The sequence below is a fragment of the Sturnira hondurensis genome, unplaced genomic scaffold, assembly GCF_014824575.4.
Source record: "Sturnira hondurensis isolate 20B ecotype Veracruz unplaced genomic scaffold, ASM1482457v3 Scaffold0006655, whole genome shotgun sequence".
Lineage (NCBI taxonomy): Eukaryota > Metazoa > Chordata > Mammalia > Chiroptera > Phyllostomidae > Sturnira > Sturnira hondurensis.
Genome location: NW_028079286.1, coordinates 586,554 through 614,512, shown reverse-complemented (window position 1 = coordinate 614,512; position 27,959 = coordinate 586,554). Strand labels below are relative to the sequence as shown.

Genomic DNA, 27,959 nt, shown 5'->3' with positions numbered 1-27,959 from the left:
AGATAGATGGTAAACAGTAAATCTGTTTACTGTTTACCAAGCAGGCCATGGTAAATCTGCCCTATCAAGGGGACTAATAAGTTGTCCCCTTGGGGACAACCAATCACCAAGGTGAGATGGCAGCATATTAAGAAATCCCATTTGCATAGTAGATTGGGTCTGAAAGTAGACTGGGTCTTTAATACAAACCAGCATATGTTATCCAACAGAGTTCAACTATAGCCAGCTTCATTTTGAAAAGAACAATTTATTTCCACTGTTTTGACAATAGTCTTTGACCATCTAGCTAATCAGTATTCTTGTCATGCCATTCAAAAGATTCAAGATTGAAGCTAAGTCAATTTTGTATTATTTTCATTTGAAATAACTTTACCAAGAACATCCTTGTACTTGTCCTCATAGTTATCAAATATAAAAGTACCTGACATGTCCAAAACCCTATTCTATACAAACTGCTGACCCAGCATGGCATTTCTCATCATTGCTTTCTGAAACACAGGAAATTTGAAGAACGAATGGCCAAAATAAATTAGGATGACCCAGCCTCTAAAGAAATCTGAGTTATTTAAAGAAGGAAAAACAAAATTATGTCTGGATAGATAATTCGTGATCCAGACAGCCTAGTATTTAATTGGTATTAACTACTCTACTGAAGATCTATTTAATGCACTTAGGCAAGACTTTTTATTTCCATGAAATTGGATCTTTGGTTCAAAATTTAATCTCCTGCCAAGGACTCTGCACTGTGCAGGTGACGTAAAACTGAGGTAGGCTCCTAATATTTCATTGCCAGGAATATAAAAGAAATTGATCAGATTATTTGCCAAATAACATCGTTTAGCAAGACAAAGTCATTGCCTAAGTGGGCTGTCAAAGAGAGAAGTAAAATAGCAAACACTATTACAGTTGTATTTTCCAGCTTAATCTTCCAGAACTCAAATTCAGCCATGAAAAAAATCAGTGCATTAAAAGTTGATTTAATATATACTTTATTAATTTATAGGACCTTTGTCTGAATGAAGTAAGCAAGGCCTAAGAGGTCTGATATTTTGGGAAGGCAAAATATGGACCAAAATAAAAGATATATTATTGGAACAACGTGACATTCTTTCAGAATAGTATGTAATTCATGACATTTGTAATTATGGAAAAAAATTTTAGTTACAATTTTATATAACACAAAATTCTCAAGAAACAACCTTCTTTCTTTCTCTTTTAATGACATTTTCCAAAATTGTTCTGAAGGAAGAGTGCACTCTGCCCTACTCGTATAAACTACTCCTGCATTCCCAGGGTACCAAAGGGCAGAATTCTCTGTTCAATTTTCAGGTTCAAGGGGGTCAATGACCTGTTCAAACAGATAAGCAAATATGAAATGACATGATGACCAATGCTTTCCAAAAATGTTAGCTGAAAAGTGTAAGTCAACAATGAGAGATGGGTATGTACAAAAATTCCAGCAAGTCCTTTCTGCCAAAAATAAAGGAAATCAATCAAACCATTGAAATGCTAAGGAAGGAGAGTGAGGATATTCAGAAGTATTAACTGAGTCCTTACTGTGTTCCAGGTACTATTTTAGGTGCTGGGGATACATCCCTATTACCTTTGTGCTTAGAAAGGATATAAGAAAAACAATAAATAAGAAAGTTACACAGTAAGTTAGAAGGTGATGAGTAGCATGGAAAAAAAGAGAGAGCAGTTATGAGAATGGAGACATCTTAGCTGGAAATTTTCTAAAACCAGAAAAGGGAAAAATAAGGTTCTTTCTTGCGAAGTCTAAATATCTGTAAATGACCAAAGAAAATATTCCTGGCTCTTTGAAGTTCATGAGATTTTCAAACAAGTAATTAAGGGATTTTCAAAATAGGAAAATGAAATTGGAAACCAGGAAGAGTAACTTTCACAGAGCAGGCACTAGATACAGAGTTCTTGAGGAACCTGTGTCTGCTGCCCCGGTAGAACCCTCCTCGTCCTAGCAGACCCATGGGGTCTGGTCGCACTGCCAACCACAGTGGACCTGGAGACTCGAGTCTGTTGAGATGAGCAACTTGGGACAGAAGATGTGAAGAATTCAAACAGTTTTTCAGAATATTTTGTTTTATTTCCACTTTTAATAGCACCCTATTTTTATATATTTTCTTATTTTGTTAAAGAAGGGTGAGCTCCTTAAAAGGAAACACTGAAAGATGAAAATATGCACATTTCCAACTCCACCTTGCTCTCAAATTGTTCAAGATGCACACACATTTGTTGTATATTGGTAGACCCAGGTCTTTCAACACTAGCGTCAGAGGTTGCCATCTCTAAACTACCAAGTAAATATTTTTCCCTTTGCTTTAAATTCAAATTTCATTTCAACAAAGCAGCCAAACAATGTCTAGTTTTTGCCCCTGAAGAGTTAGGCCCTCCAAGTAAAAGTGAGAATAAAAAATAAATGATGTCATTTTTTATCAGAAAGTCACGTGTTCAGTAAAATGGGGCAGAGGCAAGAAGTCCAGGTTGTAGGGTCAGGAATAAGGAGTGTCTACCCAGAGGACACGAATAAATGGTTGACCACCACAGCAGCCCTTTCTAGAGGTAATAATGTCATTGGGTTGTGATCATTCTCCAGAAACCCCAACAGCCCTTGGATTGAAAACATCTGGAAATTGTTCAGAGGACACAGATTCCTGTTTCTTGCTATTAAGGCTTCAATGATGCCTCTTTGTGGCACCTATCACCATTTTTTTTTTCATTGCAGGCCTCCTCCTTTCAGATCAGGAAATGTACATAAAGTGCAAATCAGATTTATTCCCTCACCCATGCTTCTTGGGCTCTCATTTCGATAGACGGTATTACCAAATCTATCCCTTAAACCGCTGGCCACAGAGGTCTTCTGCAGATATTTTCAGAGTTGGATAAGGAGTTCATCTGGCAAAGAGAGTGTCTGAAGGTGGATGCAGTCTTGGCAAGAAAACACCAAGTACCATTTGCAAGACAGGGATGTGAATGATGCAAGCAGGGGGAGGCTTGCTGGTCACCAATTCACTGAAGAGGGCTTCTTTGGGTTTCAACTCTTGAAGAAAATTCAGGAACTGTTGTTACAATGAATGAGGCAGCGGATTTCGGAGCACAGTCAGTCTTCAGTGAGGGCAGATTCCGTTTTCCCTGGGTTAGGTACAGAAAGGAAAATGAAGAGAGTTAAGAGCCAGATCTGATGCATTTAATATCACACATGTCATTTTAAAAGCCTCTAGTAAATGCTCCTTGACTTACAGAACAGAACTGAGCAGAGTGCCCCCTGATAGGGCTTAACAGAACAGGTTTTCTTAAGTGTTTGATAGGTACATAGTCCAAGCAGGTCATGAATTACACAATGTTACATATGACTTTACTGCAGGATTTCTTAGATTGATTTTTCTTGGTCAATATGCCAGTGAGCACTGTGACCCTTCAAGAGAGGGACATAATACGTAATATTCCCCATAGTTGAGAGGCAAGGAATTCACCTTCTCATAAATGACCTGGGCAAGACTAGCAGGATGAGTGTTTCAGCACAACATATTGTGGGAAATGCTCCTTTACAATACTGGTTGGAGGGGAGAGGAGTGCTATTAAATCATATTCAGTTTATATTATATGAGCCCAGTTTTTATATTAGGAGTCACGGTCCCACACCAATATAATCAATAAGCATCCTAGCTGGGTTCCATTGTATTTCCTTTGCAATGTGCCCAAATCCTGGGCAACATTTAACATTATGCTAGATGGGTGAATATGAATAATAAAACGTTAACAATTTCCCATCTATTATAAGCTGTCATGCAATCAAGTGGGCATTCACAAAGGATATCTTTCACATTTTTCTGATTTTCCCAGCAGAGTTCAGGCTAAGGTTTCAGGATTAAGCCCATCAAGGTGTCATTATATATGAAGGTATAAGCCACAGCTGAGAATGAACAGAGTAGATTAGAATATATGTTAAAAAAATCTTGAATAAAAGTCAAGGATTGATTTGATCAAAAGTCACAGAAAATTACCAAACACATACTAGTTAAATTCCTGAATTTTCTTTTGGCTTCTGCCCTTTCATCAGCATCAAAGTACCAGACAGTCATAGCGTATCTGAAAGATAAGCAGATGTTAGAAAAGAGGTTTAAAAATACTACCGATATTTTAAAAAATGCATCCTACAAACCTCCCCTCAGAGTTTGTAAAGCCAACATTTAAAATTTTCCCTATCATTAGAAGTCCATCCCAATTTTAATTTAAAATAAACTTCTTTGGTTTCAATTCTATTTAAATGCAACAAAACATGTAAGGAATTCTAAGTATGCACCCCATCAGTGGGGGCAATGGGATTTCAAATGCTCGTGCGAATATGTCTGCCTCTTCCCCAAGGAGCTCAGCTTCTGGCTGGAGAGCCAGGCAATTTAACAAACAGTGTAACGGGCTGTGCAGTGATCTACATGGAAAGGACAAAAAGGGAATCATTCTGCTAGAGACTGAGACCCATCTTGGTGGGGAGAGCACAGGGAAGAGGAGGTGACATCTGAGTGAAGCATTAAAGAATAACTTATTTAAGTGACAGGACACATAAAACTCTTGGCGTTCTTTCTTCAGTTTTGGACACTGAGCCAAAGGCGCAATGGAATAATAATGCCCTCAAGCTTTCTGCTCTGTCCTCATTAATAAGCCTTGTCCTATCTGTGAGCTAGACTGGAATAGGAGTCCTTTTATGTATGAGTTTTCACAAAGTCTCATTTTATAACTATTATTAGCTACTGGAATTCCAATAGCACTTGGTTTTTTCAATGGCTTCCCATCAGCATTTGCTAATGCTTCCTGTGACTCCAGCCATCGAGGACCAGTGGAACCAGGAGGGAATTCCAGCACAAACGACAGGGTCTAATTATTGGGCCCCATTAAACAGGCCGCAAGCAGCCTTTGGTGGTAAGATAGTTACCCGCTCACCTAGGGCACATTTGACATTAAATATGCAAGTCTGTGTGGGGCTCAGCCTGTGATTCTGGAGGAGGACACATACATCTTAAGAACTTGACAATGTGAATTTAAGTAAGCTTGTTAAGGTTTAGTCAATATTCTTCTACCCATGCTCTCACCCCCTTTCCCCAGCTGCTAGTCCCAATTCGAGCTGTCCCCCACAGCACTCCAGGTCTGCCTGGTTTACAGCTTTGGCTATAAAACTAAGTAAATGAAAGACTGAGTCCAAAATTAAGATTATAACAAGTTCCTAGATTAATACTAAACAATAAGAAACTGATTAGATACACTGAAACTTTTTCTATGCATAATCTAAGGACAGAATTCTTTCATATCCAATTGTTGGGATATGATTGGTACAGAGAGCCCAAACCAATTTTATTCTAAGGAAAGGGTTAACAAGAACAGAACTCAAAACAAATTCCTCTTTCTTTTCTCAAAGTTCTATATCCGCTTTCAACTGGCAACTCATAAGCTCATCCAGAGTTGACCAGACAGAATTCCTGGTATGTGATAGCTAACATTCTCAGGGAATAGCAGTTCAACATGATGTTTGAAAAGAGGGATGGGAAAGAAAGGAGAGAAGAGAAAAACATTCTGGGAAATTTAGAATCCAATATGCTCATCTAATGGGAAACAATCTGTTAATAGTACAAACTGACGTTAAGTTTTGTGTACTAAAGAATCCAAAGCTTCCACTTGAAGGAAAACTCAAACTGACCCCAAACAGGTGTGCTAGCAGCTTTGGGGTGTGGTTACCCCCTCATATCCACAGGACACGAATTTAGAGAATTCTCTGGGAACTGAGGTTCAGACAAGAACCTTCTCCTGAGGAATCCTGGCCCTGGCCATTACCTGGTTGCATAGGAAGGCTGGACTTCATGAGGGTTCCTCCGGTCTGACCAGAAGAACAGGAGTCTGTCAAAAATGGGCTCCACATCCGCTACAAATGACTTCCCTTCTGGAAATATCCGCAGGATGCCCCCGTGTAGCTGAGGGCCACAAAGAAGGAAGATTATTTCCTGGCTTCACATGCAGCTAATTAACAATGACATTTAACACATCTAAAAACAAAGCCATCTTCCAACCTCCACTCTAAGCATATATACTCCCAAATTTTCACCTCAGCCTCATACTTTGTACCAGATTTTACTTCACACTTGGCTAGAGCTGCTTCGTTATTCACCTCACCCCACAGTCGAGATGCCCATGGACACAAAATAAAGTTCTATTAAGTCGAATCATACAGAATTACCAATATTTAACAAATTCGACCTACAATGCCTCCCCAGCAATTTCACATGGTTTAATCTAATATTAACAGCTTCCTAGGATAACAATTCCACACAACTTCCCCTCCAATTAGAAGTTACAGCTTCCCTCTGAGCTCCACTAGCTCCTGTGTGACCTTGTTAGTTGGAAGAGACAAGCTTTTTTTCTGAACTCTCAGACCCCCTTATCTATAGTCTTATTACATGTCTTTCTCTTTTTATTGAGTTACTTTTTTCACCTCACGTGTTCACCCAATCTGTCCTACCAGAACGACCGCAGCAGGGGAGAATGCAGGCCTCACACATCAATGCCCCCACCACCACCACCACAGCACAATGCCTCGCCCTAGCAGGCATTCAAATCTTTGTTGAATGATTTCACGTTCTGTAATATTTTGTCACAAACCTGGCAACTTTACTTGCTTGTCTGTAACAACACCTTTCAGGATTTTAAAGGGCAGCTAAGGCATAGAGTCTAGTCATGTTACCAAATAGGAAGAAGAGACAAGCCTTGCCACCCATTCACTGGATTCCCAGGCTTAGTTTTCTGACCCCGGATAGAATATCCCAGCCCATGACAGCCAGCATCTGCCCTAATAAACGGGACATGAAGATGCAGAAGTTTCAAAAGCCAAATAAGCTTACAAAGGTCTGACTTCCCAGACTCCTAAATCATCCTTAGTGTGCAGAAAGGACACACATTCCAGACAAATGTTTGTAAGTGTGGAACCAGGCTTCCTATCTCTTTCTATCTATATGTTCAAAAATACAAAAATAAACCATAAAGCCTTTGGCATTCACAAACCATAGCAGGCCATGGCAGGCAGCCACCAATGAGATGTATCACCCCACGAGAGAGGACTGTGTGGGAAACCTCGCCTGGGGGATGGTTTTATATCCTACAGTGCTATTTTTGCGGAATTCTCTCAATGTTGCTGCTGGAAGGGAAAAGTGTGTATCTTATTCTGCACTAAGAGTCTTGTCAGCTCTCGATTACACTAAAAATGTCAATCCCTAAAATAACAAGTTGCCTTCTCTTCATCAACCATTCCTTCCATATCCTAATAACGACCCTACCCTCCCCCCCATCACATTTACTTCATATTCATTATTTTCATCTCATCAACTTTAGTACTAATACCATGGGGGATATAAAATAGAAAAGATTCACCAGTGGGAATTATGAACTCCAAACTCTCCTTTTTTCCATCTGAACTCTTTTCCAATGATTTCTAACCCCATTATTCCCACTCTCTTCCCATTAGTCCAAAGTACCTTGGAATCCCAATTCTTGTTTAGATAGTAGATGCAGGTGATGCAGCGGCCGTCGCCATTGGGGTTGTCTACGTGTCGAACATAACCTGTTCCATTTCCTGGGTAGCAAGCCACCATTGCCTATGAAGAAGGAATCCCAAGAAAGATGGTTAACAAAGCTGAGACAATCTTCTCCCATTGGTGAACAGCCGAGTGACATATTCTCCTGAGGTACTATATGACACTTACGGGCACTGCTGGCATCGTAATTGCATGTGCAGTACATAAATTTGGACTCTTCAGCATTCAAGATTTAATGGCCAAGTCACACCTATGGCGCAGCCCGGTAGAAGGTGGTTCAACAATATTCCCAGAGTTGGGGAACATTTTAGACAGTAACCCATATATATCTCATTAGGATGCCCATCTTTTTTCACTCCTCCTTTTTGAAATAGCGGTTCTGGGTTCCCTCTCTAGATCTAAAAAACCAGAATCACTAGGTATGGAATTTAGGGATTATGCCCATTTAACAAGTGCCTCTGAATCACCAAGTTACCTGCTGTCTTAGATCTGGGACTCGAGATACTCGCATTTACAAAGAGGCGGAAACCAATCTCCAAGGAGGAAAAGGTCGTGCTTGCTCAAATGATTGGGGAAGAAGGAAGAAGGAAGGGTCAATGGGAAGCTGTGTCCTAACTTGTGAGCAGAGAACCAGTCACATCTGGCTCATAGAAAAGGCCACAGACACATCTTACGTTTCCCAATGCGTGTCTTCTTCCTACTGATTATTACCAAACCAGATGATAACCTGAAGTTCTCTTCCTTTCCCCAAGCACTACCTGTATCAACCAAGTGAAGGAATAAAGCAGAAAACCATACTAAATATTCTACTGACAGTTACTATTAAATTACTATAAACCCTACTGAGAATTACTATTAAGAGGGTAACAAACCCCTAATCCAGGGGTGTCCAACCCATGGCCCGTGGGCCGCATGACTCCTGGGATGGCTATGAATGCAGCCCAACACAAAATCACAAATTTACTTAAAATATTACTTAGTTTTATTATTAAGTTTTATACTGTTTTATTACTTAGACATACACATTTTCTATATTAGTGATCAGAAACTTGAGACCTGCTCAATGATGTTAAAAGACTATCAAAAGGGCTGCGGCAAAATCAAGGTTATTATGTGAGGACTTGCACCTCTGCCCTCATCGTCCCATGGAGAAATTACAGCGAGAAACAGAAAAGCATCAGCAAAAGCTAGTTCTTTGCACAGACACTTTGCCATATTTCTAAAATATTTTTAAAGAGACAAGATAGATGCAAAGAAGATATTGGAACTGGCAACATAAGATGAAGAAAGGGATATTTTTCCTGCTTTGGTCACTGATGTATTCTCAGTGCCCAGAACAGCACCTGACGCATAGAAGGTGTCTGTTAAAATGTGATATAAACAAATGAATGAGTTAGTGAGCGACTCTTTTGTCTAAAGAGTATGTGCAGTATGTGTGTACATTCTATCTAAATCGATATAGATTTCTGTCACTTTAAAAACCTATCTTCCAATATACGTGTAGCAATCTAGTTCGTATTTTCTCCCGTAAATGGCAGGATTGTTATATTGGGGAAGAGATCAGTCAGGTAGAGGCCCCAACTAATGCACTAGAGTAGCTCAATGAATCAGCTTCAGCGCTGTGGGTGCCAAGTCACTCCCAGTAGTAACATGAAGGCATGAACGAGGCATACAGCTTTACAGGCTTCACACACACACACTGCATATTGACTTCATAAAAAACCATGTCTCTAAAACAATAATAAGGCTGAATGGTAACTGGGTTTTGTGGTGATCTTAAAGCTTAAATCACCATATCCATCAAACTTCATATTCCTATGCAGCTAGCAATCCCCATACCCTACCCTTGAACATCTAAAATGTCAATGCAATGTCATCTAGGAGGTAAAGTTAGGCTGTTAGCTTGGACATCTTTCAAAAGGTGGAATTTTGAGGCTACTGCAATCAAGATTTAACAAATGATGGTACCACCAGGCAAATAATGGCCTGGGGAAAGGTGATTGGTAGCAGACAGAAATGACGGGCCCGGCTGCGGAAAAAGAGATAAATGAAGTCACCTATAATGACGAGGGAATTACCTGTCCCTGGAAGCAGCTATTAGGATTATGAGAGCCACCACTGAGCCAATAATGAAACTCATTTAAGCTACAAATAATTACCATCTCAGCCTCACCCCTCTGTGAAGCCCTGAAAAGAAAAAGCACTCCATCGATGCTCCGTAAACTTATATTCCTAAACAGCTCAATTCTAAGGAAAAGGTCAGTGGTCGGATGCCTGCCACGTAGTTCGCTCTGCAGCTACTTGCATTTCTTTTCTGTAAAGAGGGCTTGGATTACATGGCCTCTGACAGCCCAGGAAGATCTAAGACTCGATCTAAGCATCTATCTCAGGAAAAGCGAGAGGGGCCGTTCTTCAGGGCATTATCAACACACATCTGCCTCAGGCCTCCGCTTGGATTCAAAAAGTGAAAAAACAGATACAACTCACAAAAGTACATCCTTAATGAATTGCTGTATCTATTAAACACACAGAGAAAGACCTAGCAAATTCCAGGGGCCAGAACCTCTAAGAGTCAGCAAAGTCTCTGATTGCTCAAGGGAGAGGAACAGAGAAAGTTTCTCTGGTCACAGAAAATCACAGTAAATCTTCACCCTTTCTCCTGGTGGGTGAAGCCACGGCATCAAGTCCGAAACAATGGAAGGAAATCACTGTGGGCCTCAGTGGGCCTGTTCAAACCTCGCACAGTCAATTTTATCAGTGTTTTCTGGACAACGGCCATAGGAGATGGGTCTTGGCTTGGGCACATTCCTGGCTATTTGCTGGTCTTTGGCACTGTCTAAAACCAGGAGGCTTACAACGCACTCAGGAGCAAGGATCACGTCAGTAACAAGTCACTCATTTCTGAGCCAATTCGTGCACGGGACAGGAACAAACCCCGGAAACCGGCTGGGTCAACTGAGCAGCTGCTTAAACCTCATCAAGCCCGGGAAGGGATTTAGAGTATATAAAGGAGAGTGTTTCAGAACAACAACAACAGCGCCAAAGTACTTTCATTATCATGTGACCAACATGCCACACAATGATTTGGACACAGATCAGGAAGATGTCTCATTTATTACAGACTTCACACTTGCCAAAACTTCGTGAGTGGATTAATATTTGAAATGTCAGTGTGATCTACAGAAGCATGTACAAGAGAGTCTTTTAGTTCCATTGCTGGATATGCAAATAAATCCACCAGTCCCCTTATGCATTTACCATTTCTCCCTCTGACCCCAGCATGGAACCCCCCACCCCCATCCTCAGAGGCCTCCCGACAGCTCCAGCTCCATAGCCAAAGGAAAATTAGCTGAGGGATGAACTCCTCCCAGGCTCCCAGGCTGGCTGCAGACCAAAGATATGTACTCTAGACACAGAGACAGCCACGTTCAGGCAGGAAATCTGTATGTGTTCTTTAAAGATGTACACAGATATACAAAGTTTAACAGCCAAATACAAGTAACAAAATGTGTCCCCCAAATGCTACAAGTGGAAAAGAAAACAGTTGTTCTATCAGGGTTCTTGGTAAGCCAACTTCATAGAAAACGCAATCTCATCAATCACAAAGGTAAAGTTGAAAAATGAAAGTCAAGGATTTCCATACCAATGCCTAAATAGAGTGTTCTTGACGGAAACTAACCAGGCCTTGATTGCACAGATGAACCATTTCAAACACTTGGCGTCAGAGATGCCCTCTGTCCATTCAGCAATGATGAACATGTCAGACACATGGCCGCCATGGGGGTATAACTGCCCCCTCCCAGCCTCCAGTTAGGCTTGCCACTTCTCTAATAACAACAGATTTTTGGGAGCCAGATTCACTAGTAAGACTTGATCTTGAACAAGTTATAATGAAGTGGCATTTTACATTAATTTTAAATCAGCAAACTGAAATATTAATAGTCTTACTTTATTTGCAAAATTTGTAATAAATGGGAATCTATTTTTTAATGTGTCAAAAATAGCATAGCTTCAAAGCTGTCTGGCTGAATGACCTGTAAACTGGTATTTGGGTCCATGCCAAAGGCTAAGAGACCCATCTAACTGCTATGCAGAAATATCAGCCAATCTTTGTAAGGATTTGTCTTGAATTATGAATGGTCTTGAGCTGAGCATACTTCAAATAAAATGCAACCTAAGTCCAAAAGACTTGTACTTAACTGCTTTGCTCCTCAGTTTTCTCATCTGTAAAATGGGTTTAAGAGGACTGAAGGAGATACTCCTTATGCTGCTTAATGTTAGCTATTTTTAAAGTGGGCGATATGCTCGTTTCTGTTCCCCTTGCTGGGGCTTCAGCATGCCTCCCCTTCAGGGATCTGATTCTAGTTAAGTGCTTTATAGCTTCAACTCTTTTTGGCACTTGTGCGTAACAAATAATTGAAACCAATCATGCATACGTATACATGTCAGAACTCTGGAGTGCATGCTATGCTCCCTACACCAGGGAATTTACCATCCTACAGAATTCTCTGATTTTAGGGTAGGAGCAGACAACCAAACTGGATTTGTAGCTAAATGCTCCTGAATATTTTTTACCCCAATTTTTAAATGAGGGCCACAAAAAAAATACATCAGGTTGTATTTGAAGATCACCATCTGTATCTCCTAAGAAATCAGCTATCCTGCTTTAGCTCCTGAGCTGTAAGTGGGCACCTTTCCCAGCTCCCTTCACCAGGTTCAGATGTTTGTGGTCCAAAGGCACAGCCTCACCCTACAGTGCAAACTGCATTCCACCTGCCTCCTCCAGGACTCTGCTCCTCAAGTCCTTCCCCTGTGTCCACTCTGGACAAAGCAGAGGAGACCCAGGATCCTTCCCTCCCCCGCATAAGGCACTAACGACATGGAGAATAAGATGCGGAAGGAGTTGAGAAGAAATACACAAGACGATGCACCTTCTTTAGCTTAAAAGCAGCCAAGAAACCCATCATAATGGCGAGTGTAATAGCTGAAGTTTTCTGGCCAAAAATGGATCTAATTTATATTCAGGTGACAACAGCCTCGTAACAAACTTGCCAATGTTTCTAGTCCGCTGTGGGTGGAGGTGCTAAAGGCTATACTCGTTGTGGGGTCGTTCTTTCTGGGGGGTTTGTGTTCAGCACATATTTTAACACATATCTTGAATGTGGACAGTAGGCAGGGCAGCCGCATGGCTGAACACTTCATGTCCTAGACCCATAATGGCACCTGCTGGGGAAGGGGTCCCCCTTGGTAATTCATGGGGGGGGGGAATGTTGTTAAAAACTGAAACGAAGGCACTACATGTGCTAGCAGCAGTTCTGAAATCAAAGTTTTCCTTTTTTAAAAGAAAACCAAAAATAAAAGAGTTTTTAAGTATCCAAAGTGCTAAGTGGAAACACACCACAGGAAAGCCTGGCGTGACAGAAAAATGGAAGAGGCATGCCTTTTGCAAGTTTTGCTCTCTAAAAAGACAAACAAAAAAAAAACTAAAGATAAATTAAGCCAAAATGTCATTTTCCATTATTTTCTATTTGGCTGTGACAAGGAGAAGGAGAACTCCAAAAATCCTCTGCAAGGGCCAGGAACTGAAATCCAGAGGCCATGGAAAGCAAACTGGAATTGCGGCTTTAGCCTGTCCTCATCTCCCTTGTTCCGGGGTCCATACTCTTCAAGGGCACCTTGTGCGACCCACTGGTGTCACTCAAATTCAATTACTCTAGTACAACATTCACAAGGCGACGTCACAAGATGGTGACAACCATGCAATGCTTCCTCCAACAGTTTCAAGGAAACGTCCTCCAACAAAGTTCGTGTTGCTGCCAGGCCTCTGCTTGTGCGACGTTGAACAAAAAAGTAAGTTCTTGACAAGATGATGGACAACTCAGAAGCTTGTAAAGTGCCTCAGAATTTTTATATATTCATTCTAACTTCATCTGGATTTGGCATAAAGAAATTAGTTGTAGATAATGTGGGCATGTTAGAGAAAAAATAGGGAACTTTGTGCAAACCGTCATTAGTTATCTGCCGTCTTGTCTGTCATCTAGTTGGTGAAGAGCCAGCCGAGCTATTTCCTTCCTCCTACCACCTCTCATTAAAGACTAAGGCAGCAGCAGGAGGAGGAACTAGGAAACAGGCTTTTGTTGGCAACAATGTGAGCCGTGTCCAGTCACCGCACTACCCTCCCCAATGTTCCAGCGTCTGACCTGGCAATTTTGAAGATTCAGGACACCAGTCAAACACGTAAAGTCGGGTAAATTCGGCAGGTCCTTGAAAACGCTGTTTCGTGACAACACTGACAAGATGCTGTAGGAACAGCATCTATTATATTCCATAGCCTATGGTAAAACCAGTTTCATCAGACGTGGTTTCATTTGTACAGTCTCAGAACCTACTGACAACACTGAGGACTTACTGTAATCTTTTCAACAGCCCCCAAGTTACTCATTAAAATATTTTCTACAATTTTGTTTCTACACTGAGAACCATTTATGTCTTCCTCAGTTGCCCGACATCCATACTAAAGATTTCTCTCTCTGAACTTACACCCCCAGAACCCTGCGTGAACACACAACCTCACCTCCAATTGGAACAATAATCACCATGCCTCAGAGCTGAATTTTGTTGTAATACAAGGAACTTAAGTAATTCTGAAAACGAAAGCAAGACATTACAAGCGACTCTCAGTGGCTCTGAGAGGTGGGTCTGCAGTCCCTCCTGGTCAGAGAGAGCGTCCTGAGCAGGGGGGTGCAGCATCTACATTTGAAAACCTGTCCCCAGGTAGACCTTCTCATCACCACCCTTGTTTTACTATGAACTGGGTCCTAGATTCAGGATCACCCAAACTGCCACCAGCGATTACCTAGATTCAGAAACCTTCTCTCTAGTTCTCCCAGCTCAGTGAAAATAATGCCGTGAGAATCTTACATTAAAGAGCTGGGCTCCCACCCCAGCCCCCAGAAAGTGCACGCGTGCATGCACACACAGACACACACACACACAAACTACAGCAGAGTTGTGGGTGGTGAAGTCTAATTGCTCTCTATCAAGATTCCATTCCAGAGGACCCTCCACTTTGTGCATGAACTTAAGTGAATCTGAATTGTCCTTCCCCAAGAAGCAACTGAAGCTCTTAGAGGCCAGGAATTTAAGAGACTATTGTCATTCCTCCCGGAATTGTGGTTAATTCCTCCCCTCTGAGGGGATTCAGCCAGAGCCCTGCAATTAAGCACAGTAAACAGGCTAGGGAACATCGACATATCAATACAGGCTGCTTGGGTTTGGGAAGGCAAGTCCTTCCCGAAGCGGCCTGGCTCTGGGCCAGCCCAGTGACGGCTGAGTGACAGGGCTACGTGCGCTGCGTGAGGGTGGCAGTCAGCCCACACCCTGAGCACACAGCCCGGGACACAGAGGGAACATGCACGGGAGAGTACCTCCCTCCCCCTGTCACTGCCCCAGTCACCAGAGAAATGTTTTGAATAAGGGCTTCCTTGAAATTATGAAATCGGTACAAGCCAGCTAGGCTCAGAGTTGAGGGCAGTGAGAGAGGCACGTAACCACACCCATTCTGACACCTTTTTGCAAATCTAATAGCTGCCATTTCCTGAGGACCCAGGATCCAGGTGGCACTTCAGGGTGCCGCTTTACACACATCTCATTTAATCTCCTGGTGGGGGGTGACGGTGAGCAGCAGTCATCTGCATGAGTGACACTGCCCCCTTTTCCGCAGAGTCATTACCCCTGGAAGTTATAAGGACCTAGAAGTTATCTTACTTATACAGAGAAACAAATTCATGAGCAATTCTTAAGGCTACATGGGGATAGGGAGTCACAATATTTAACTTTGATGGTGAGAAGCAGTCTCATTTGAAAAATAAAACTTTACTGGGAGCTCTTTGAAGGTTCCAGATGCAGTAGAAAACAAAGAATGTTTCCGACTGTCGGATCATCAGAATATGGTTGTCTTTAAATTCTCATCTTCAATGAATCCCAAGACACTTTAGGGAATCTACGATAACTTAACTACAAATGGTAAGACAAGATTCTATTAATGGCTAATCCACAAAAAATAGTGACTAATCAAAACATGTCCTGAAAAATGCCTGGAAACATTATTTTTAATAGAAACCAAGAAAACATTTTACCTGCAATTCCCAGTGAATTTTAAGAGTATTAACTTGGGACACTGCAACTATGCTGAAAAAAATAAGGGTAAAGCACTCGCTAGAAAGCCAGATCATAGATTTATATTTGCATTTCAGCACTTGGAAATACACAGCTGCTGAATGAAAGGAATGACACGCAGCAAATCAGTGAGAGCTGAACAAACACTCGTATGGTGCCCGCTGCGTGCCTGACCCTGGTCTGTGTGCTTCACAAACATTACCTCACTCAGTAGTCATTATAACCCCGTGAGGCAGGAACCATTACCTGCATCCTACAGATGAGGAAACTGAGGCAGGAGGAGGACTGATAACCTTCTTTGCACACCCAGTCGGTCTGGCTGTGGAGTGGGAGGTCTTAACAACCAAGTCATGCCCTACCAGGATGGCTCACCTAATGTCTAACATTTGCCAAGTCACCCCATTTTTGAAGGAACTAAGATCTTCAATTCTACTTGAAGTTTCTGACTCCCCCTCACCCTGGCCTACCGTCTTTTCCATAACAATAGAAAATCATAAAATGCAAAAAAAACCCACACCCAAAATATGAAAAATGATTGTGCTTGGAATTGAGTCTATGAACTAAAAGCTCAGGGTGGGGGGTGAGAGTTGGTGCATAACAAAAGCAAGGAGCAAAGGAAGTTGACTCTGAACCCTGTGGCAAAGTACCCCGTTGTCTGAGTTGTCTTCGCTCCACTACTCATACTGCAGGACCAGCTCAACCCCACAGTACACCCTCCGCAGTCTCTGCAGTCTCTGCAGGGCCCAAATCTGCTTCCCATGCCAGAGTCCCATCGCCCCCTCCCCATGGTGTTGCTCTGCCCCCGCCAGGCTCTGTGGAAGGCAAGCAGCCAAAGTTTTCGGACTTGTTTCTAAGTCAGATGATAAATGAGCAATTAAGTAAAAATTTCTGAGGAAATACGAAAGTATATTCCCCTTGGGAAGACAAAGGGTGAGACAAATTTTCCTCACATAGGTGAAAAACTTGTTTAGGAGACATCTTAACTCTCCACTACCACACTAATTAGCAGCCCCTGAATACAGAACTTTCTAAAATTATGTTAATTAGAACACAATGGATACAGATCCATGTGGCTCATAGAAGGGGTGAGATCCAGAAGACCTCCTAGACCAGTAGGAAGTAAAAAGCTCTTCTGAGAGAAATGTATGAAGCATTTTGGGGAGCAGTGAAAGGGCTAGAAATAAAGGCATGCCTGCCTCTGAGTCTGGGAATGGGGGTGGGCAGTGGCTGCAGAAATGATTAATTTAATTGCCCTCATGTTCCTCCAAGTTAGATACAAGCCCCTTTTACAAACATACAAACTGAAAGGCAGACCCAAAAAGTAATTTACGAGACATTACAGACTTAGGCAGGGTCTCTCCACCACTGAACACTACTTCTAAAATATCAGGAAAATCTTGCTAAGTCAGAATGGGTGTTATTATCTCCAAAGCGGCCGTGGCTGGAGTACTCTGCCTTCAACTCCAAGACAAGGCACCAAAGGGTTCTCAGGCGGTTCTGCGGCTTTCCAGCACTGGCTCAAATCCTAACGGGGAAGCAAAGCCCTCCATGCGGAAGGAGGACCCGTGAGCAACACGCACTTCCCAACCTCTGCCCAGTCATCACTTTGATTTGTTTGGCAGCTCCACCCCACGCCCCCCACACACCAGGTTTCTGGATTCTCCCTCAGGAGGCCCTCCTCCTCCAGAGCACCAGAAATCGCTGTAGGCTTCTGTGTGGTGACCACAGTCAGCACATACTACAGGCTCAATGCAGAAAGAATCATCCGCTCCTAAGACACTCTTGCTTAGCTGGTGCTCATCCAAAACCACTACGATTCTTTCTCATTCTTGCCAGTAACCCGCGCTCCTGGCGCGCGGTTAGGTACGGGGAGGAGCAATACTAAGCATCCCTTAGCCAAGGCTTCTCGCTCCGTTCACCACAGCAGGAAAGAATCAGTTCCAAATTTCACTCTAATTCTGGTTCTGGAAAATTAACTCTATTGGTACAAAAACAGAAAAAAAATGTGTATGTGTATACTTAACATGTTACTGCGTGGCGGTCTTTTCTCGAGGAATCTAAATTGAACTAAAAACATGTTCATTTTTCAATTTCAGCAATGAATAAGCTCAGCTCAGATCAAATGGCCAAACTCTGATCTTCTCTGTAATAGAGAAACTGTAGGAAGACACAGCACCATCATCCCATCTAGCCTCCTTCATTTCACCCAGTAGTTCTCAGACATGAGCATGGGTGAGAACCACCTGGAGGACCTGTGCGTCTCTGTTTCACTTGGTTTGGGGAGAAACCCAAGAATCTGTAGAAAGTTTCCGGGTGATGCTGAGAACCACACTTTGAGAACCACATCTCACATTTTGTGGCAAGACCTAGAGTCCTGGAGCAATGCCTTACCCTAGATGAGAAAAGGTAGAGGGGAATTCGTCAGCTGCACGATTACCCTGCGGAACAGGAGGTGGTGGGCAGAGCAGGAAGCGAGAGGCATTCCTGGGGCACTTTCTGGCACGGGCTGGCAGTGTGGCTCCTAAAGCTGGCAGGAAACATTCCAGCTGTAACTCGGCAGCAAGCTGAGGATTACCGTCACGTCAGTGATCCTCCCCGGTCTGACTGGCTGCTGGCAGTCAGCTCTCTTCTGGGGTCCAGTGACAGGCACTGAGAGGACCTCTTTGCCCTCGCAGATGAAAATTTATTCTCATAAATGTTCATACTCTGAATATTTATTCTCATAAATTTTCATACTTTGAAATTTCATTCTCAGATGAAAATTATTTTTATTGAATTCCTTATAATCCCGGAGGCAGATATTTATTATTATATCCATATTATAAAAGTCAGGCTCAGAGAACTGACTTGCCCAAGTTCACAGTGGTGAGATGACATAAAATGTAAAAACATCCATCCTAGGGTGTACTAGTAGGTACTGACTAAATTAAGCTAAAAGATAAAAACACAAATCAAACTCATTCCTAAAGAAGCGGAAATGGAGGTCCTGAGATGCCACTTTCCAGGGGCTGAGCTAGGACCAGATGCCAGGACTCCAGCCCTCATGGTCCACAGTCTTCTCTTGCTTCTCTGAGCCAGAGCTGTATGAATGGGCTGGACCTTCTGGGGTGTGACCCCTTCAGGTGTGACCTTCCGGGGACAGGCACAGAATTCCAGCACTGAGGAAAAAACCTTCCAAAGCATAACATGTTAATGTAATAAAATATTTAAACACTTTGACATCAAATTAGGGACCAGGGGGCAAAATCTTTTTTCTGTTTTCTGTTTTGTTTTCTTTTCTCTTCTTTTCTTTTGACATCCTGACATCCTTTGAAATCAAAGTTCCTTTTGAAGATGAAATTAAGTCAACGAGCACCTATGAATCACCAAGGACTGTTCAAAGCACCAAACGTATATATTAAGCTTAATAAGCTCTGCCTTAAAGGGGCTTTTAAGTAAATGTGGGGTTAGGGTAAGCAGTCAAAGAAATAAATGGGCGGGGGCAGCCTGGACTGAGCCACCTGCAGAGTGCTAGGGAGCAGAGGGAAGACTGCAGGAAGAAGGCACTAAGATGGATTTGGAAGAGTAGAAGACAATGGGGACGCTCAGTACGCCTGCAAATCAATCCGTAGCAGTTCAGGAATTGGGAGAGAAGGAAGGCGGTGAGCAGGAGATTAAGTATAGAAAGGTCAATAGGGTCAGAGGGGGTCAGGTGGGGTCAGATGTGGAGGAACTTAAATGGCGCCCTAAGAAGCACTCAGCATGTACAGTAGACAATGGGGGCAGAGCCCGGTTGGGTCTTTGAAAGCGTGGTGACTGCATGGTAGGAGGTGGGCTCTGGACCATTTACACTCTGACAAAAGCACATTAAAATGGATTGCAGGGAGAATGAAAACAAAAGGCAGGTGATTTATGGTTAAACCAAGTCCCTTTGAAATACTCTTTCTTCCTCAAGGAATTCTACTATAAAAGCAAAACTAAATTTAATTATAAAAAAAAGACAAAACTTGAAGTTCCACAGTGAACCTAAAAAACAAAAAAAGCCAAAACTTCGACCAGTAATAGTGCAAGTTCCTGCCTGAATCTTCCATATTTTGTGTTTGTGAAAGGTTTTATTTATTTATTCCAATCATTCAAATTAACCTACAAAACCATATGAATAGGGAAAAAAGCCATCAAAAACAAATAAGCAAATGAACACACAAACAAAAGACTCACTGTCAATTTTGTGTGGGCTATTGAGATTTTTGAGCCACAGTGAGTGCCTCAGGTGTGACTAGACAGATGAGTAGAAATGGGAGGGCATTAAGAGGGAGGAGCACGACAGATTCCTGATCTATGTGTCTGGAGAAGACAGCACATGCTCCGAAAGATGTGCAGACTGCTTAAAACAATGTAGCTTTACTTCTTCCAAGCAATACTCAAATGGAACAGTATTATCCAGGGGAAAAAAGAAGAGTAGTATCCTGAATACTTTGAAACTTCCGCAACTTCCCCTAGAGAACCAAAAACAGACGTCACCGACACCTGGAACTGAGTTTTTCTTTTGTCTGCTTCTCACTGGCAAATCCTCAAGACTACTATCACATTCTTTGTATTTTGAGATTATTCCATATGATAACAGTATTTTGGCCTTGTTTTGGAAGGAAAGCAATACTTCATATGAGATAGTTGCATTTACTCCAAAAACTGAGAACTGTTGATCATCAAGTCTCCTGAAAAATCAAAAATGGGCTACATCCTTCTTAGTAAGGAGGCGTTGACACGGCACTGAACGCTGAGGACACTCAGTGAGTAGGTGCAGAATGAGTCCAACACAGATCTGAAAGCCTACATTATCCAACTGCAAGGTCCTGTGCCTGCCAGGCTGGGGCTGGGTTGGGGCAGGGGTGAAAAATAGAACACTCAGTCACTACGAGCTCACCAGAAACAAAAATAGGAACTCATCCACAAATCCTAATATCAAAAGAAGATGCAAAATTAAGGTAAGTGCCATACTAGTTTAAGATGGAAATAATCAAAGGAAATGGGGTATCAATTCAAGTATAACGAAACGAGCTAACTAATCTCGCTTGGCAAACGCACGCACAGCTCTGAATCTGAGCCAAGTCAACGGCCCCTGGCAATCCGCCAAAGACGAATTCCTTAGTCTGGCACCATAAAATGATTTGTCTGTTGCATTTACAGTTCCAGTGCCTCTGGATTCAGCTACCGGCTGGACACCCCTGGCAGTTGCCCAGCAGAATACATCTGAACTATGGTTACTGTCAGAACATGCGCGTCTGACAAACACTACGGAAAAAATGACACCCGTTTCTTGGAGCAATATTAGTTCACAGCTACAAAGTGCTGCTATGAAGGAATTATCAAGTCTGTTGCTGTAATAATTAACAAAGGATCAGTAACCTTCTCCATTGTTCAAATGTGCAAGCTACTCCTTAGTAGTCAATAGGCAGAGGTGAAAATGTCACTTAATTTACCAGAGGCTGCAAAGGTGAGTCAAAAGCAGAGAGGCCTTGCCAAACTGAGCAAATGCAGCCCACGGGTGAGATGTCCCCTGAGCTTTTTATCAACACACACACTGCTGGGGTGCTTGGGGGGGTTTCTCAGAGGGCTCTGCTCACTAGGGGACAAGCCCCACCCCCACCTTTCAGCTTCATCGGAGAAGTCTTCCACATGTGCTGTGTTTTCAGAAAGGCGCTGTTAACCCGCAAGGCGGCTTACTATTTATTAAATCTGAAATTTTTGTAGGCAGAGTTGGGAACCAGGAAAAAGTTCACCAATTTGCTTTGGGCTGAGTGAGGTCAGAACAGGAAAAAAATTCATGACACCCGCAAGTCAAAAGCACAGATAGACTTACATAATTCCATGAAAGGGTGCTTGTCAATTTTAAGTTAGAATTATACTTAAAATTCCCAAATAAAATGCTGATGCAGCTGAATTAACCTACTGACCCCGTCTCCCAGTCTACCGGACTTACAGAGAGACCCCAGCCAGGCTAGCTTCTCTCTGTTTAAGTACCTTTGCTTAGGCTCAAGACCCACCCGTGTCCTGCCCCAAGAACTTGCACCAGACCTCGTCTCTCCAAATGTACAAACTGCTGAATAATTGGGGAATCGGGTAGATGTGATTCCTGATACCTCTCTAAGTTTAAAAACCTGTGCCATTAAAATCCTGTATAGTTTGGGTAACTTATTTTGATCACTTAATTTTAAAACAGAGAAATTGGAGAAAGCCCAAAGAAGAGAAAGAAAAATGACTAGTCAGTGTAAAAGTAGGCTGTTTAACCAGAAAAACAGAAAGTAAAGTTAGTGACAACTATTTCATACCACTCAACTTTCAGCTTCTTTGGGTGGTTTTATAATCACTTTTACCCCCTTCCCTCAGCCACTTACAAGTCTACTACAGTACAAGACACTTAACAATTCATCAATGAATAAAATTAAACTGATACCCCCGGACTTTCCACTTCCCTGAAAGCAGATAAAGTTGTGGTTGTGTGACCAGTGGCGCACACCACACCTACCTTCCTTGTCCCCACTTGTTATTCAACAAAAGAGACAAAAAAAACCCCAAAAAACTATGAAAACCGCCCAGTGGAGAAACTTGCTTCACTGTCACTGAGGCTATGCTCTATAAATTATTTCCTTGGATTAATTTCCTTCCTCCAAGAGCTAAGTTATTTTTAAATACAAACCCTTTTATAGGAATCCATCACCTCCTACAGAAAAATGTCCCAGCGTTTCAAATTCTGTGCCTCACCCCCTTAAGCACCTCATACACGGGTAGATTTTTAAGATTTTAATCGCAGAGACACCACTGACAGTGTCTAATCTTCAAACCCCACGCTCAAAGAACTGCACTTGTCATGGGTCCTGGCATCGTATTTGGGACCCCTGGTTCCATGCACCCCACTATCACCCCAAACCGAGGCTGATGGGTCGCCTGAGCCAAGGCAAGACCACCCCACTTTCTCCACGGGAAGAAAAAGCAGAGTCTGGAATGTTGGTCAAGTGTCTGTTGATCTCAAACTGAGGCTGAGGACCTTCTGGTTCGTGATTCCAGGCTGCAGTCTCCTCTGCGAACCTTGCCTGCACTTCCTGCCCCTGGGTCCTGAGAGATCCTGAGCCTCCAATGCATTATCCCAGTTTGGTTTCAAGGAGTTTGCAACCATGAAAAGCTCCGCTGAGTAATGGCTCTTCCTGAGATCACACGACAAGGGCGGGCCAAAATTGTTACTGCTGGATGGCAAAGGAACACACCCGCCCCTCTGCCACACATTTTCTTTTGCTCCAGACTTTCTGCTGATTGGTCACTTCTCTGCATGGTTTCCAGGGGGACGACGGATCCCCCACAACTGCATCATCCAGAACTACTCCAGTCAGGGACCCCAACAACCAGCCTTATTAACACTTTCCCTGCCAGTAACAGTGGGAAAACATTAGCGCAGCCCTACGTTGTCTCCCTCAAATGTACTTTGCTGACCCATTTCAATTTGGGGGTTTTGTCTTTATTCTTTTTTAGGCTTGAGAACTAATCAGGGTGAACTAGAAGATCCTGCAATTCAAAAGTGCAAGTGAATGTTAAGCCCCACAACGCAGGGATTATGATGCCTGTCCACTGCTGGACCCCCAAGCCCTGCCCGGTACCCCACCCTGAGTGAGCACTTGCCAAACAAAGGAAAGGATGAAAAGCAGGCGCATCGCAGGCAAGAACACAGACTCTGGAGTCAGGCAGACCTGGCTTAGAATCCCAAATCTTCCACTTCCAGCCTTATAACACTTATGAACACTCAGATCTGCTAAGAATTTTAGGTATATAATCTTATTTAACACTCCCGCCCTGAAAAGCTCTAAGGAATTATCCCTCATTTTACACTTGGTAAAAATTGAGCAACTTTCCTAAGGCTACAAGGTCAGTAGCCTCCAGCTTAAGCCCCAAACTTAAATGTATCTCTTTTTTTTAACTGAGTTATTGGGGTGTCGTTGGTTAATAAAATTATATTGGTTTCGGGTGTCCAATTCTGTAACACATCATCTGTATATTGTATTGTGTGTTCACTACCCCAAGTCAAGTCTCCTTCCATCACCATTTATTCCCCCTTTACCCTCTTCGACCTCACCTACCCTCTTCCCCTCTGGTAATCACTATCTATTGTCTATATCTATGAGTTTTTCCCCATTTTTTATGATACACAGTTTCATACCACTGACTTTGTGACCTTGGGCAAATGATTTGATCACTCAATTTGCGGAAGATTGTGGTTCTGAAGACTAAGTCAGACAGACAGTGTGTGTGAAGTGCTTATTAGCACAGTGCCAGACAGAGCAAAGGGCTCATTAAAAGGCAGTTATTATCATTAGTTACTCACTAGCCAGCCTATGGTGAGATGCTTCAAGCAGGACATTCAGTTCCATAAATTACACGTTTTCTGGAAAGCAGCCATTTTCTAGGCATCCAGAGCAAAAGGAGCAAATTATAACCAATATTTATTTTGGATATGGTCTCACTTCTCCAAGAGGAAGTAACAGATAAATCTTCTGATAGCCTGAGAGCAATGATCAGGCTTGATGTTAGGGGGCGCCATATTGCTGTACTACATTATGGAAACCACTTTCCCGAAGAGTATCGGGCACCCTAGGACTTTTCTCCAACCAAGTAGATAAATTCTGACCAGTAACAACTTTTTTGGCAGTTATTACTGCCAAAATTCTGACCACTAGTAACTTTTTGGGCAGTTCTTACTGCCAAAGGGAGGGGGAATCCTTTGATATTTCTTTCCACTCTTCTACAATTTTAATTTCAATTCCAGTATCTGTTCCTACTTTATTGCCAATGCCTTTGCTATTGCTTCATTGAGATAAAGGGAATTATTACATCATTCAATGACCTTTAAAAATTTCAGGAAAAAAGTATTTAATTAGGATCAATGCATTAGTAAGCACAACCCCAAGAATTTAAAGTACCTGAAAACCAACTGTTCTAAAATAAATGTATGTATTAGCTAATGTTAAAAATGGGTGATGGAAGTTCAATATACTAGCGTCTAAGTTCTGTTTAAAATTTTTCATAATAGAAACTTACAAAAATATTTAAAGTAAATTCACATGTTCTGCTTTTTTAAAAATAAGTTTTTCTGAAAACCTACTTGAAGGATGTAGCACAAAGTATTTAGTTGAAGGAACAAAAGTAAATAAGGTTAAATTAAGGTGAAACTAATATAAATCACGTAGAAATGGAATGTGTTTCTGCAATGCTTTAACAATGAACTTCAAACAAGAGACTCAACAGACTCCACAGACTCTACTAAGGAGACTTCTTTACACAAGCAAATCAAACTTTTAAAAATTTTTTACTGTAATAATTGTTTGCTCAAGCCTGGTTTACATTTGGTTCTAATTGGTTGGGAATATCCCAATCTGGAGGCGGTTTTTCTGAAGAGAAGGAATGAAATGCTCTGTGCCAAGACAACCAAATTAGAGCTGGAAATCTGGATGTGGACAGACAGACGCGTCTTCAGTGGACAGAGATGAATTTTCTCTTTTCAACGCACAGTCATTTTCTGTTAAGTGAAAAGTTATTTGTTCTACTCAGAAGATAACCCATAATGGAAGATGATACCTATAGATCTTTATTCCCTTGGCCGGACATACACAGTGCTTTTCATTCCATTTGTGGAGCTAAATCCTAGCTAGTCAAAGCCCTGCCACTGTTCTTAAGTCAAAGCTAAACAAAAATATTTCACATTCAAATATGCTAGTGACCTCTTTCTACCAATTAGTTCTGACTCCCTCAGAGCAAATCCTGTTCCTAGAATGCTGGGGAAGGGGTAGGAGACTAGGGGGAGCTTCCTAATACTACATTTGAAGGAAAGTTTTTAAAACCGGTGAGAAGTCACCTGCTCTCTCAATTTGAAGCTACAGGCTCCTGTGTAACACTGAGGCCAGCTAGTCCCCTCCCCTCCCCTCCCCTACCCCGCCCTGGCCGGGCAAGGTGCAAAAATAAGACTAATCAAGGCAAACAGCTTTCTAAACCACCACCCACACGATACAAGGAAGAAAACTAGCATCAATCTTCTACTGAGTCCAGCTCATTCTGCATTTTCCCCAAATCAAAGTAGAAGTTAGAAAGCAGTTTTTTCCTCTAAGATTTACTTTTTGTGTCTCTTTATTAACAATGTGGTCAGATATGCTATTCATGTTCTCCTGCTTGAAAGGTATACAGTCATCTGTCTCTCCTCTACTCCACTCACCCACTCCAACCCCTTCATTTCTACACATTTCTGGTCTTCACCATTCGCCCTGTATTGAGTGTCCCTCTCAGCTTATGGGACCAATGCGACAACAATGGTATGTTATCACAGGATCAATCTTAAATTGAGAAATACAATCTATATGGTTCAAGAATGGTGCACAGGTGAATATCCACCTTCCTTCTCATGCTAGCATGTTAGGCCTTGTTGTGTTAAATAAAGTAAACGTTTTCTACAGTTCAGGGTGGCCCTTGACCAGTCCACAATAAAAAAAATGCAAATCACTCTCAGAACTGCCACAGGAAAACTGGCTGGCTTATCACTGGTAGAAAAGACTGAGTAGCTAGACTACCCCAAATAACACACTACGCATTCCCATACTTCTGCCAATCTACCTGTAAATATTTCCAAGATAAATTTCTACCCAGGGAGTCACTTCTGGCTGTGAGCAAAAACATGATTTCTTTCCAGAGGAACTTGACTGTCCTCTCCTGATCACATAACTGGTGCTTTTGAGTAGATTTCCCCATCAGCTGATAGTTAGGAAAAGAGAAGGTGGTGGTGCAGGCTCCGCACCAGAAGAGGATTTTCAAAAGCACCTAGATGATCTAAGTGTCCTGAACGCACAAGCCAAGGGTGGCACTGAAAAGTGCAAAGGAGCCAACTCCTTCCCTGCCGGCCAAACTTCACAAACGGAATGCCACACTGCGAAGTCACAACTGTTGCCAGAATTTTTTAAGAGTGTGTTCACAGGAGTCATTTCGGAATCAATGGAGGGCAATAATAGGTGATTTTTAAGGTAGACATTTAAGGTCATGAATTTACGTGTGTCTCGAATCACACACAATGTTTCTAACAACCCGTCCCTCATTTGAACCTCTGAGAACCTCCATTTAAAATCAGACCAAAAAGCCACAGTTTGTCTTAAACCAACCACTAGAGCCATTATTTCAAAATTATCAGAAGGTCATTCAAAGTATAAACCTAAGATCCTTCAGTGGATTTTCCCCGGGCGGGGCGGGGAGACCAGACTGACTCTTTTCTTCTTGGTGAAAAATTAAAGTTTTCTTGTAGCCCTGCGAAGGCGACAGACAACGGACTCGGAAGGTCTCTGGTCCCCGCGGGCTGCAGCGGCGGCGGGGCGCCCGTGCGCGTCCTACCTTGGACCTCTCCTTGACGTAGTATTTGCCCAGCCGGCTCCCGCAGTGCAGGACCAGCCTGTCGATGAGGGACAGGAGAAAGCTGATGGCCTCGCAGCCCTCCTCGTTGCCCCCGATCCACGTGATCTGGTCGCCCCGCAGGTGCCGCTTGGAGACTCCCGCGCGCGGCCCGGCCAGCTGGCCGTCCCGCAGGACTCCGTTGCTGTGCAGCTGCTTGACGCGCTCCAGGACGCAGTCGCCCACCACCTCGCCCAGGAAGTTGTCCAAGTAACAGAAGCCGACCTCGTGCAAACAGGGCACGATGTACTCCAGGGCGATTTTCTCCAGATCCAGCCTCATGATGTGTCCCAGGGGCATCTCGCCCTCAGAGTCCAGCTCTGGGACCCCCAGCGTGTACCGAGAGTGAGCGACCTACGAGTGCGCGCAGCTGAGACGCGGCTGGTGTGTCCCGGGGTTCAGCTGCCTGCAGCTGACCGGTCCCCGAGCCAACGCAGCGCCAGGGAGAGGGGAAACTTGCTCGCAACCCTGGGAAACGGGCATCCAGTTCAGGGGCCAGAGAGACTTGGGAGCTCCACGACCGAGCACCAGTGAGAAGTGAGAGGGCCCCTTTTGGAGGCAGAGCAACCAATGGTGCGGCGGCGGCCCCAGGCGGGGAAAGGCTGAGGTCCAGCGGGGCAGCCGGCCCACTTGACGCGTCACGGGCTCCACCCAGGCCCCGCCCCTGTACCGCCTCCCGGACCGCCCTTCTTCCGCGCCAGTCACCCGCGCGGCGGGGCTCTACAGCAAACAGCTGCGGCTGTC

The 27,959-nt window shown here is 43.0% G+C and overlaps 1 protein-coding gene across 1 annotated transcript; it reads right to left on the bottom strand.

Annotated features, from left to right (window-relative positions):
* Positions 1 to 227: 227 nt before the first annotated feature.
* Positions 228 to 27,802, bottom strand: EGLN3 (egl-9 family hypoxia inducible factor 3). The gene is made up of 5 exons (XM_037050252.1): positions 27,159 to 27,802; positions 7,530 to 7,649; positions 5,839 to 5,975; positions 4,031 to 4,104; positions 228 to 3,147 (listed from the first exon to the last, which is right to left on the bottom strand). The coding sequence occupies exons 1-5, from the start codon at positions 27,513 to 27,515 to the stop codon at positions 3,116 to 3,118; spliced, it is 720 nt and encodes a 239-aa protein (XP_036906147.1). The 5' UTR covers positions 27,516 to 27,802; the 3' UTR covers positions 228 to 3,115.
* Between the last annotated feature and the right edge of the window lie 157 nt (positions 27,803 to 27,959).